Source organism: Cebus imitator, unplaced genomic scaffold (assembly GCF_001604975.1).
Source record: "Cebus imitator isolate Cc_AM_T3 unplaced genomic scaffold, Cebus_imitator-1.0 Scaffold18, whole genome shotgun sequence".
Taxonomy (NCBI): Eukaryota; Metazoa; Chordata; class Mammalia; order Primates; family Cebidae; genus Cebus; species Cebus imitator.
In genome coordinates, this window is record NW_016107333.1 from 8,712,045 (window position 1) to 8,725,368 (window position 13,324).

General features: G+C 54.9%; 1 protein-coding gene across 1 annotated transcript in view; it reads right to left on the reverse strand.

The window, feature by feature from the left end:
• BPIFB3 (BPI fold containing family B member 3) overlaps window positions 1-9,838 on the reverse strand; it is a 20,518-nt gene extending 10,680 nt beyond the window's left edge. The window contains exons 1-7 of the mRNA XM_017514343.2: window positions 9,782-9,838; window positions 8,241-8,366; window positions 7,101-7,257; window positions 4,687-4,791; window positions 4,122-4,262; window positions 2,307-2,370; window positions 504-564 (exon numbers count right to left, since the gene is read on the reverse strand). Coding sequence (XP_017369832.1) covers window positions 504-564; window positions 2,307-2,370; window positions 4,122-4,262; window positions 4,687-4,791; window positions 7,101-7,257; window positions 8,241-8,352 — 640 coding nt within the window. The 5' untranslated portion in view covers window positions 8,353-8,366; window positions 9,782-9,838. The remainder of the gene's footprint in view (window positions 1-503; window positions 565-2,306; window positions 2,371-4,121; window positions 4,263-4,686; window positions 4,792-7,100; window positions 7,258-8,240; window positions 8,367-9,781) is intronic.
• Between the last annotated feature and the right edge of the window lie 3,486 nt (window positions 9,839-13,324).

Genomic DNA, 13,324 nt, shown 5'->3' on the forward strand with positions numbered 1-13,324 from the left:
CGAGATTGTGCCATTGCACTCCAGCCTGGGTAACAAGAGCAAAACTCCGCCTCAAAAAAAAAAAAAAAGATAAATACGTATGCTTTTCCTTTGTTTGTTGTACTCTCGTAGCAAGACAGCTAACAGGAGCACCTTTTCTGCAGAAAGTAAAATTACCTTGCTGAAAGATCCTTTGTCTCAGTACTGATTTTTCTTTGCAGCACTGAGCATCTGTTTCCAACATTCCCTGTTTCTGAGAGTGCTAAGTGCACCCTAGGTGCTCAATAAATGCTGGTCTGCAGCTCCCAACATGGAGAGAACTGATGGCTCTGGGTCTGCATGCCCCGCTAGGTGGCCTCAGCCCAGGCCTCCTCCGTGAGGCTCCTCAAAGCCTGTCAGTGTGAGGAGGAACTGGAAGACCCCGGGATCCTGCCCCTTCTGGCTCCCCTTAGTACCCTACCCCACTGGGGTCATATAAGGAGGGGTAGAAGGGGCAAAGAGAAGGGCATTGAACCCTGACTTACCCAGCACAGCCCCCAGGAGCTCATTCACCACGCTCAGCACACTGTCCACCACAGGACACAGCTGTGTCGGGGAGACGAATGTTATGGGACAAAGAAGAGCCTGCTTCGGGGACAGCTGCTTATTCTTTAAATGCTTTATGGTGCTATGTGGTGCTGGCGACCAAGGCAAGGCAGAAGGTGGAAACAGGGACACGCAGGTGGGAGGCAGGGGAGGGGCTGGAGCTTGAGGTGTCACAGGTTTGAGTGGGCCCGCAAGCTGGCTTCCCTTGGTTACAAGAGCCCCATTAGAAAATCCCCAAAGGTGGCTTGGGGACCGGGGGAGACACATTCCAGAGGCTGGTTTGGGCATGTGGACAGGGCCTTCCCCCGAGGAGGAAGAAGTGGCTTTGGTTCCCTAAAAAGTCATAGGCCAACCCCTGCCACCCTCGGTGGGCATTAGAAGCCTAGGATCAAGACCCCACAGAGGGGCACCTCCTCTCCTCCACCCGGAGAGTCAGGCCTGGATCTGGGGTGTCCGGCTGGCATATCACCACCTGTTCACTCCTAACCCCTGTGCTATGAGAACAGGGAGCAAGTGGTTCAACTTTGGGAATCCGAGTCTCAGACTCACAGAACCTGAGTCCCATAACTCGCTGGAGTGGAAACCTCAGAGAGGATCCACTCTAGCCCCTTCACTCTCCAGCTGAGACCAGAGAAGAAGGTGACCTGTCCCAGGTCACAGCTGTTTGCAGAGAGACAAAAGAGGGCTGTCGCATGTCAAGTGAGGGGCCCCAAACTCCAAGGCTTCTGGGATCAGGCAAGTCACAGAAATGAGAGGAGGAGACCAGAGGGGCTGTGCTGGGGGTGGAGAAAGGTACTTTCCTCTTGCAGGAGGGAGGTATCAGGCAGCCAGGGGTGTTAATTGCACAACAGAAGCCAGAAATCTGGACTGTTCCGAGAATTCAATCTCTGAATGCCGGCAACGAAGGCTCATTTAAAAACCTCTTTGTGTCACACAGAACTAGCTGCTGGCCAACTGCCCTAGAGGCCAAGTCAGGGGCTGCAATTGAAATGCACCCTCATCCCCTGGTGGAAAGCTGCCTGGCATGGTCCTGCCTAGGGGCCCCTCCTCCTGCTAAGCCTCTTTTTCAAATTGGCTTCCTCAAGCCCAGGGCAGTTTTGCCAACCCCAGGCTCCCGCTCCTCTGCCGCCCCCACGCACGTTCACAAGAACGTACAAGGGAGAGCCAGCCAGGCCGTGGGGTCAGGAGGCCTGACTGCCCTTTGCTGTCTGTGTGGCCCTCCCCTCTCCCTCGGTGACATGGGGCTTGGGCCAGAGCAGCTCTTGAGTGTGGAGGACAGGATGGTCTGGGGCAGGCCATGGAGAGACATCCTTTAATCTTAATGTGTTGAATTATGATGTATGTATGAATAGATGTACATGTTTTCCTAGACACGATTGCCGAGCAGAGGGCTCAGTTTAAAACCATTAAGTGATCATTTAAAGGAAAACATAAAGTCAGTACTAATGCAAATGGCAGAAACAGAGCACGGGGTAGGAAGGAGCCTCCGATTTGGGAGCAGGGGACCCAGGCCGCCTGGAACCGCTCACTCTGGCTTGAAAGTCTGAAAGGGTTGTGTCAGCCGCCCCCAGACCAGCAGGCACGCCCAGTAGGCCCGTCAGCCGGCCCGGATGGGATTACCTGGTGGGCGTGGAAGGGAAGTACAGCCTAATCCCGCCTGGCGCCCAACTTTACCCAAAACCCCGCAGGGAAAGAGGCCCAGACCAGGGGAGGGCATGCTGGCCCATGGCCCCCGCACTCACCAATCCCGGAAGGACCTTGAAGAGTGTCTGTTCCACGACCGCAAAGAGCGGTGTAGGCAGCAGCCTGAGCAAAGAGAGACACATGTGGGTACAGCTGCTAGGCGGGACAGCTCCACCTGGATGACAGGGCTGGCAGGGGGCTCTGGGGGCTCCGGATCCCTCCTGTCTCTTCTCTTAGGGGTGGAATTGGCTGGGACTTTCGAGATCTGAGTTAAATCCTGGCTCTACCTCCCCAGGGCACCCAAGGGGACGGCTTCATTTTCTCCAACTGTACAATGCCCACCTTAGAGAGTTACTGCCGTCCAGGTGATATGGCAGTGTGTGTGTGGCCGTTGTACAATCCATGCTCAGTAAGTGTCTGTCTCCTTTGTCCCCCCAACATTTGTAGATAAGAGACGTTTAGGCCCAGAACAATGGTTATTGGGCCCCCAGAGTGGGGGTTCAACAAGTATTTCTTAGGTGAATGAATGAAGAATGAATGAATGACAGGCTGAGGATGAATGCATGTAGATGGGCTCAGGTCTCCTTGGAGGCCATGGGGGTGCAGAGTGGCAACCACAGAGCCCCAACCACAGGACACCAACACCATCCTGGGCTCCACTCCTCCCCAGGGCCCCTCCATCCCCAAGGAATGGGATGAAACCGCTGGAATTTAAGGAGCCCAAAGCCCTTGCATGGAATCCTGTTCTTAGGGCCCTCCTGGAGACAGGGGCAAGCCGGTCACCCTGTTCCTGGGAGCTAACATGGAGCTGCCTGATGACGCCTCCACTGCTCAGAGTTACCCAACAAAGATGGGGCAGGGGCTGGGATTGGGCCTGGAAGGTGGAAACGGAAGTGGGAGACATGAGTGGGTGGCAGCCAGGGGAAGGCTCAGAGTGCTGGCAGAGGCCTTGGACCCAGCCAGAGAGCAGCCCTTCTCCATCCCTGCCGGATCTGTGCGTGTGACCCTGGGCGAGGAGAACTCTGGGCCTCCATGGTCCCATGAAAGTGATGATTCAGAGGCCAAGCATGGTACTCATGCCTGCAATCCCAGTACTTTGGGAGGCCAAGGAAGGAGGATCACTTGAGGTCAGGAGTTCAAGACCAGCTTGGCCAACACGGTGAAACCCCATCTCTACTAAAAATACAAAAATTAGCGTGGTGGTGGGCGCCTGTAATATCAGCTACTGGGGAGGCTGAGGCAGGAGAATTGCTTGAATCTGGGAGGTGGAGTTTGCAGTGAGCCAAGATCATACATAGATATTGCACTCTAGCCTGGGCAATAGAGCAAGACTCCATCTCAAAAAAAAAAAAGTGATGATTCAACAAGGTGTAGGGAGTGCCACCTGGACAGCCCCTGGGGAGAGACTGAGGTCACAGCGCCTTCCAAATCATCACATCCAGCTGCACATATACAGGTGGGGACACTAGGGCCCAGAATGAGCAGTGGGTCTCCATGAGGTCACACAGCAAATCTGAGGCAGAGTTGAGTCTCTCATGTGCTGAGAGCAGGGGCTGAAATCCCGCAGATGGAGGGACCCCAGCCGACCCCGAGCTCACTCAATCTGGGAGAGCGAAAATGGCAGGGTCCGGGCAACCAGACCAGGGGAATGCCCAGGAGTGGGTGGCTGCAAGCTGTGGATTGAGCCGGACTCCCTGTCGGGGTGGGGCTCAGTCTGTCTTCTGCACATTGGGTTGAACCCGGCGGGGCAGGCAGGGGTGGGATGAATTCAGGCCCACGCAGCTGGCAACTCCAGGGAGACCCGGGAGACACTCGGGTGCGTGCGAAATGATCCCGAGCAGGTCAGGGTTGCGGGCTGGCGCCTGCAGACTCACCCCGAGAACAGGCTGATATGGCCCAGGAGCGTGCTGCAGCGCCTGAGGGTAAGGATGGGCGTGCCCCGCGAGCTCATGCCCAGCGCCACCCGCGACGACACGTTCACCTCCGCCGCCAGCTGCAGGAGGCCCCCAAGGGGGCTGCGAGAAAGGACCCTGGGGGCGTGGCCAGGCAGCCAGGCCCCACCCACCAGGGTCGGACGGGTCCTGAGTAGAGGCGGGTGGGGTGGCCCTGCAAGTGGCCTAGGCCCCATGTCCTCTTCTCAGCCTCTGCCTCCCTGTCTCATTTTGCATTTCCCTGAATCCTCTTCCCCCGCCCTCTCCGGTGAGCCTGGGCGGTGGGGTCTGGGACTGCAGGAGGAGACAAATGGAAGTCCCTGGGGAAGGGTAATGGCATGGAATCCAGGGGGAAACAGTAGGATTGGCAGACCCTTAGGAAGGAAGTAGGGTGAAAGGAAATGGGGGGTTCAGAGGGTGGGAGTGGGGGCACAACAGGGTAGGAGTCTCCAGCAGGGCAGGGTTGGGATTCGAAGCAGGAGGGTAGAGGTTGACAGGGCACACTCACCCAGAGCAATGCATGCCCACTTTGGTGTGCAGGTTCAGCTGCACCCCAAACCCCGGCAGCAGCTTCAGCGACACCTTCGGCAGCGTGAGCTCCTGAATCTTCAGACTGGGATGGGAGTCAGGGAGAGCGTTGCTCACTCCAGACATCCCCCGTGCCTGCACCATCCCAGACCAGGAGGCGTCCAAAGTGGCTCTTAGTGGTGTCCCCATCTCACCTCAAACCCACAGAGCCAACTGCGAGCCCTTGGCCTCGCTGCTAATACTTCACCTCTCTGGGCCTCAGTTTTCTTATCTGTAAAGTGGGGCCATACTAGTTCCTACCTCACAGGGGTGCTGCAAAGACAAGTGAGATAATTCCAGTGCAGAACCTGGTACAGTGTGTGCTCAACGAATGTCCTATCATCATCCCCCCTGGAGGCTCGAGGAATTAAAGTTTTTCCCCACCCTGTCCCCACAGTCTCAGCCCTGGTTTGGTTTCTGGCCGTGACGCTGTCCCCTGCTACACCCCACACGCTCACACAAATGCAGCGCAGGTGAGTTCTCAAGCACAGCCCCTCACAGTCATTGCTCTCTGAGCTCCGGGTCTTTGCCCAGGCCACTCCCCCGTCTGGAGCCTCCTCCCACGCTGCTCCCTCTTCTGCTTGCTGACTCCTCCCAGTTCACATCCACTCCTCCAAGAAGCCTTCCATCCCGGATTTCTGCCTTGGGCAGATGCCCTCTAAGCGGCTGTCCCACCCTGCCTGGGCCACCTCCATCACCACCCTGAGCTCATGGACCTTCGCTGTCAGGTTCTACCACCTATGAGGGGCTCTTCAAGGCACGGACAATGCCAGGTTCATGTCTGAGGCTCCACCCTCACTGAGAAGGGGGATTCCACAGTGGAGGAGAATGAAGATTGTATTAATAATAGTATCTATGCAACACTTGCTGTGTGCCTGGCTCTATTTCAGCTGCTTGCCACGGATTAACTCACTGTCCTGGCCACCACGTAAAAGGCAGATGGTTCAAACTCCAGCTCTGCCACTAACTGACTGGATGGCCTTGGGCAAGTCACATTGCTGCTCTGTGCCTCAGTTTCCCCATCTGTAAAATGGGGACGTTGACAACACTGACCGCAGAATGACACATCGTGAACCTCGAGCAGCAGCATTTACCAGCCCGCCTTCCAGACACCATGTTCTGTTTTGGGAAGTGAACACCCGTCCGCCCTTCTGCTCCCGGCACTCCATTGCCTCCTGTCCAGTGACCCTGCTCCCTATGCTGGGCTTCAGCCTTTCCTGGGCCCTGTCGTTTGACCTTCCCCTAATTTGCCTGCCAACCATAGACTGGTTTCCGCTGGACCAGGCCAGGCAGCATGGGCTGTGATGAAACACACAGACACATTCCCCCCTCCTCCCCTAGCTGGGTGTGCTTGGCGGGGTCACTTCACTGCCAGGAGCCTCTATGTCCTCACATGTGAATGCACTTCAATATAGTCCTACCTCTGGGCTCAGTGAGATAATTCATTTCCAATGCACAGGCCAGACACACAGAAAACCCTGAATAGGTGGTCGTTGAGTTAATACGTATTAGCTATAATGTGATGCTGTTCATTCATCTATTCAAAACTATTTTTTGAGGCCAGACATGGTGGCTCATGCCTGTAATCCCAGCACTTTGGGAGGCTGAGGCAGGCAGATCACCTAAGGAGTTCAAGACCACCCTGGCCAACATGATGTAACCCCATCTCTACTAAAACTATAAAAATTAGCCCGGCAGGTGGTGGGTGCCTCAGCTACTCGGGAGGCTGAGGCAGGAGAATCAATTAAACCCAGGAGGCAGAGGTTGCAGTGAGCCGAGATTGCACCACTGCACTCCAGCCTGAGTGACAGAGTAAGACACTGTCTCAAAACAACAAACAAACAAACAAACAATACTTTTTGAGCATCCACTGTGTCCCTACTTATGATCCTGGGGACACAGCAGTGAACAAGCCAAACAAAAATCTTACCCCTCCTGGGGTTTATAATCTAGCAAAGGAGACAAAAAAACAAACCTGTAAAATGTATGGCGGGGCTAAGAAAGGGCTAATCGGGGCAGACCTCTTTTGAATGGACGCCCGGGAAAGTTGAGAGAGGGAGCCATGCAGATAGCTAGATTAGCCCAGAGAGTCTAAGCAACTTGCCCAAAGTCACACAGTGAGTAACCAGTGTTGAGAGCGCTCAGCCACAGTGGCATTCTGCCATTCTTGTCCTGCCAGGCATGCAGTAGAGTCATCGTTTTTAGACCTGGATCACCAGTCTCCCACACCACCCTCTCTGCCTGTCAGACAAATTAAAAATAGCCAATCTCTCCTCCATTCCCAGACCCAGAGCCAAGTCTTCCTGTGCACATGCAGCCGGCGGGCAGCTGAAAGGCCCCCATGAGGGGACTCACCCAGAGAGCTTCTCGACAATGCCAAAAATCCCTCCATGGCCCAGCAAGCCGCCTCCTCCAAGCAGCCCTCCTGAGCCCAGGAGGCCCTGGTTCACAGCTGTGACAGATCCCAGCACATTCTGCAGAATGGGTCCCCCGACCAGTGAGTTCTGGATGGCTGCAGAGGGAGTGGAAGCAGGGAGGTACTAGAAACTCCAACCTTCTCCCCAGGACCGTGGCAGCTGCCTCCTTCCTCTGAGATTGAGTAGGTTTCTTTTTTAAAATGGAATTAACCCAGAGGTTACACTCAAATGGTGGAACTCACTAAGCCATAACAGCCTCTTGCTCCTCCCGCAGGGCCTGTGCCACCCTCCCTGCCTGGCACACATCGGAGGTACGTGGTAAGTGTTTGTAGAATGAATGAGCAAATCTCATGACAATCCCTTCATTTTGCCAGGGGGGGAAACTAAGGCTCAGAGAGGGGCAGAGACTTGCCCAAAGTCACACAGCAAATGGGGTTGGGGCCAATAGTGTAATGTGGCTCCTGATCCTGTAGCACTGAAAGGGAAGGCAACGAAGGGGGACCTTGTAGCCACCAGGCTCGATCAAGCTGGAGGAGATGGCCCCTGCTTCTCTCTTGGGCATTCCAGGCCTGACTCTGCAGACCGTGCGAAGGGCAGGATGGAGGGACGGCCCTGTGGAAGTAGGGGCAGGCCAGGGGGCCTCCCTGAAGCATTTCCTGTGCATGACCCATCTACTCCATCCCTGAGACTGTCACCACGAGCCATTGGGCTCTGTAGTACCAAATGCCAAGTCGAGTTCTCCTACCCTAGTGGTGTGAGGCGGAGACCCTGGCCTAGCTAGCACCCTCTTCTTGACCTCCTCAGCCTCCTCCCGTCCCTGTCCCTGAGCCACACGAAGTCCCCACACAGCCTCAGCCTGTGTCACCCAGTCCACCTCCCAGGCGAGGGAATTCGTCACCCATTCAGGCCTGCGAGGGAACCTTCGCTCATGCACAGCTGCTCCCAGGTGAACGTGCCCTCTAAGCAGCTGGGATTCACAGCCTGCTCTTATCTGCTCTTAAAGCAGACGCTCTAAGCCCGTAGATTGAGTCATTGACATCGCAGCAGCCCCCTCACAGACTGCCCACCTGGGGCTCACCTTTGCCGAGCTCATCCTTGTCAATCCGAGCGAGCGTGCCCACTGTCTCTAGCAGCCCCTGGCATGGAGTCGCCAGGCCGCAGAACAGAAGCAGGGACCACAGGCCCAGCATGGCTGGCTGCCAACCTATAAGAGGCAGAAGGAGAACTCTGAGACACTCCTCCTGCCCAAGGCTTTCCCCTCTCTGTTCCCATCACCACCCTTCCCCCTCCCTGCCCACCTGGCACAGCCCAAATCCAGCTTCACTCTCAGGAAAGCCTCCTCCCAAATGCAAGCAGGGCTAACACATAGGTGGCGCGGTGCGGCTGCCAATGAGCTTGTCTCCAAGGCTCTTTCCAAGCCTCTCCCTCATTGGGTTCCGTTCCTCAGATGGGAAAACTGAGGCTGAAAGGGGCAGGGCACTAGACCGCTGCCACAGAACTAGTCAGAGACAGTCAGAGTTCAAGCCTGAGTGCATCTGACTTAAAAGTCATAGTCCTCAGTGGCCCAGTGAGTCTGGCCGGGTGTCCGAAGTGACAGCTGTAGACAGAGGGACTTCTGCATCCAGGACAGCAGGATGGGAGCTCTGTTTCCGGGACCTGCCTCCTACTGGCTCATGAAGCTGTTTCAGAAGGGCCTAGCTGACTGGGGACACCCAGCACTTAGACAACGTGTCCTGTCTTTCTCCTTCCCCCACCGCCCCCCAAATCTTGTTGAAAAGGGAATGGGGTGGCAGGTGGGGGCATGGCTAATCTGCTAAGTTCAGAGAGTGGGATTTTTCTTTAAGGAGTTTCCTATTTGCCCACCCAATCATCACTCCTGCTTAAACCCTTCACTGGCTCCCCACTGCCCTGGGGCGGAACCCAAGCTTCTTGCCATTACCCACAAAATCCCTGCCTGCCTCTTTGACCTCCTTGACCTTAAACAGGCCAGGCCCCTTCCTACCCCAGGGCCTTTGCACAGGCGGTTCCTTGTTAGGAAGCCTCCTCCCTGGTTCTTTGCATGGGTGACTCCTTATCATTCAGGTTCTGGATTAGTGTTGCTTCCCTGGAGAGGCTTCCCTCCTTCACTTTGTCTAAAGAAATCATCTGTCACTGAACGTCACCCGGGATATTTACTCTAAGGTGCTGATCTCCATTTGCAGTTATGAGTCTATCTTTCTCATTTCTCTTCCTGTAAGCTCCAGGAAGGCAGGGACTGTGTCTAGGGTCTCTGTGCGTGGTTGTGTGACAGAAGAGGTGTCTGCTGTGGGAGCGGGGGATAAATTCAGCAGTACGTCACTCACCAAGAGAAAAATGGGCCCCCCTGGAACCCCCTCCCTAAGGTCATCCTATGGACAGGGAGCCCCAGCCCACCCTCTTGCCGTGAATGTATACAAGTCTTGGCTCGTCTCTGGGTCCCACATCTGTAACACAGTTTTCTCTTCGTCCACCCTCTTGGTACCCTCAGTATCCACCTAGGACGAGTTCTTTCTGTGCCTGCCATCCATACAGGAGGGTGGAAGGTGGTGGGGTCAATGCCGGGCATCAGGACGAGCCCGGGGCTGCCTCAGGCTGCCTTACCCTTGCTCCTGCAGCTCCACAAGGGACAGGTGGGGGCTCCCGGCCTCCTGTCGGTTCCTCCACCCACCCAAGCCGAGGGGTGGCCCTTATATGCCACACAGCTCTGCGGACACAAAGGGGCCACCGCCGCCAGAAACCTGTCAATATGTCATGTCAGAAGCAAATTGCGGTTTTCCCCAGGGGCCTGGGCTGAGCCTGCCTTCTTGGAGGGGAGTGAGGGGACTGGGGTCAGTGCCCAGGAGCGGGGGCGGAGGCATGGGGGCCGCACACACGGCCACCTCCCTCAGAGCCAGCGCTGAGAGGTGGGGCCCTGCCACCCACCCATTCAGCCACCTACTGGGCTCCCTCCAAGGCTCCCCAAGAGCCACGCTTATGACACAGAATCCCCTCTGCCTCCCCTGCCCCTTCCCCAGTGAAGGCCTAGGGAGGGAAGGAAGGGAGGATTGAAATCTGCTGGGTCTTCCACGCGCCCCCACCCCCACCCCAGGCCTCACTTGGAGAGGACTATGGATCTGGAGACAGGGACTCTGGGCAGACTCGGGGGAGAGGCATCAACTCCACCCCCACCTCCCAAGGCTCAGTATCCACAGAATTCCAGAGCTTTGTCCCCTTTCTGAGGCTGGTCCAGATGACAGCGACGAGAAATGGATCCATTCATTCACTCCGCCGCAGGCATTTGTGAGGCACCCACCCTCTCTAGATGCTGGGGAGATCGAAGTAAATAAGAGACAAAGTCCCCTGCCCCGAAGGAGCCGACCGGTGAAAATGCGATGCAACTGAAAACTTTCTAGTAGCCACATTTTTTGAAAGGTAAAAAGAAACAGGTGAAATTAATTATAATATTCTAGTTTATTTACCCCTACCAAATCCAAAATATTCTCATTTAACATATAACCAACAGAAAATGATGAATGGGGTACTTTACTTTCTTTTTCTTATACTAAGTTTTCAAAATCTGCTTACAGCACACCAGGATTTGGACTTGTCGCATTTTAAGCCATTGCCTTGTGTGGCTATTGGCTGTCGTATTGGACAGCACAGCTCTTCAAGAGACAAGCACATAATACAGTAAGTCAGGGCAGGGCGCGGTGGCTCACGCCTGGAATCCCAGCACTTTGGGAGGCCGAGGCAGGTGGATCACCTTAGGTCAGGAGTTCGAGACCAGCCTGGCCAACATGGTGAAACCCCTATTAAAAATACAAAAATTAGCCAGGTGTGGTGGCTCAAGCTTGTAATCCCAGCTACTCAGGAGGCTGAGGCAGGAGAATCGCTTGCACCTGGGAGGCGGAGGAGCCGAGATCGTGCCGCTGTACTCCAGCCTAGGCAACAGAGCGAGACCGTCTCAAAAAAAGAAAAATACTAAGTTGGAAGCTAACGACAAAAATAATGCAGGGAAGGGGCTCAGGAGTGTGGGGAGTGGGTACCGTTTTCAATAGGGTGGTCAGGGGTGACTTTAGACCTGAAGGAGAAGAGGGAAGGGGTCAGATGGCTGTCTGGGAAGGGCCTACTGACCAGAGGGACCCCACACAAAGGCCTAGGGGGTGTTCCAGGAACAGCAGGGGGGCAGTATGCTTGGGAGTGAGCGACTTGGGGCCAACGGTGTGTGATGAGGCCCTGGAAGCCACTGTATGGATTTACAGACTTTGGCCTTCATTTGCAACTCTTCTGACAGCACCAGCTCAGGCACCACTTCCTCCAGGAAGCCTTCATGAGCCCCAAGCTGCGTGAGGTGTCGCCTCTGAGCTCCCACAGTCCCCTGGGATTTCCCCTCTCAGAAACTGTGACATGCCAAGCTGTCGCTGTCTGCCTCCTGCACGGAGCCCTGAACCTCTGCCTGCTGAGCTAGGGAAGAAGGATGGCATTTACCTGGTTTACCTCAATCATCTCTAAACCCCACACCCTACAATGTTCATTCTGATGGCTTTAGGCCCTGGGCCAGCTTACTCAATCACACCACACTTTGTTTAAAAATAAACTTTTTATTGAAATCTAAAATATGTCCCAAAAAAGAGCACAGATCACAAGCATACAGCGTGATGAATTTTTACAAATGGAGCCCTCTCAAAGCCCTCTTTATGTCCATCCCCTCCAAGTCACTGCCTGCCCGGCAGTGACCACTGTCCTGACCGCTAACCCAGGGCTGTCCAGCGCGTTCCTGAGGGTCACTAAGTGCAATTGCAGTGTGCTCTATGTGTGCGGCTTCCCCGACCCCACTGTGTGAGACAGTGACTGCTTCTTCCTGCTATGTGCTGCCCCACTGTGTGAATCCCCACAGTTCGTTCATTCGTTCTCCTGCTCAGAGGCGCCTGCGTTTTCCAGGTGTTGGCTATTATGAATGAAGCTGCTGCGAACACTCTTGTTTTCCTTTTTTGAGTTAGAGTCTTGCTCTGCAACCAGGCCAGACTGCAATGGTGTGATAGCTCACTGCAATCTCCGCCTCCTGGGCTCAAGTGATTCTCCTGCCTCAGCCTCCCGAGTGGCTGGAATCACGGGCACGTGCCACCACACTGGGCTAATTTTTGTTTAGTAGAGATGGAGTTTTGCTATGTTGGCTAGACTGGTCTCAAACTCCTGATCTCAAGTGATCCTCGCACCTCAGCCTCTCAAAGTGCTGGGATTATAGGTGTGAGCCACCCTGCCCAGACATGTAGTTTTATTCTTCATTTCTTTTGGGTAAACAGCAAGGAGTGGAATTGCTGGAGCACAGCATGCACGTGCACGTTTAGCTGTTCTCACTATGGCCACAGTTCCCCCAAGCATCATGCCATTGCACATGGTCAGTGCTGCTACCTCACAGCCTCATCCAGACTGGGTATCCCCTGTGTTTTTAAGGCATTTGTTTAAAGAAAGAGGAAAGAAAGCTAACACTAGCATTTATTGAGCACATATGGGGTACAAGGCACCTGCTGTATGGGAGAACCTCTAGTCACCAAAAAGATCCAGTGAGGTCAGTGCCGTTATTTTTCCTCTTCTTACACTCAAGGAGCCAAGGCTCAGCAAGGGTAAGCAGCTTGCCAGATGTCACACAGGAGTCCAGCCAGACTGTCTAACACTCATCGTCTTAACCACTGCCCAGCCTAGCCTCTCGGAAGAGGGAAAATGCTACCTAGTTTCTGGCCTGCCTTGTCTCTCCTCCTCCTTCCTGATTCCCCACCCCACAAGGGACTCTGATGCCCCAGTAAGCTCCCCAGGCATTCCCATATTCTGTCATTCACCAAAGCCAGGTCAGAGATTAAGCCTGCCCACAGGAAGGGATTCATTAAAATACGTATCTCTGGGCCTCACCTTTGGCAACACTGACTCCACAGATGAGGGCCTAGGGGGACGTTTAACAAGCTCCCAAGGCAACGTGATGTGCAGCCCTTTTGAGAGCCCTGGTGAGGGTTACGGGGAGCCAAGGGAGGGATTCGAGCAGGGGACGGCTTGATGAGAAGAGCTACCTCTGGGCATGAGTTCCTAGAGTGAAGGCTCTGGAGCCAAAATTCCTGGGTCCAAATTCTGGCTCTGTCACTCACAATTGAGTGACTTAATTCACAGAGCCAC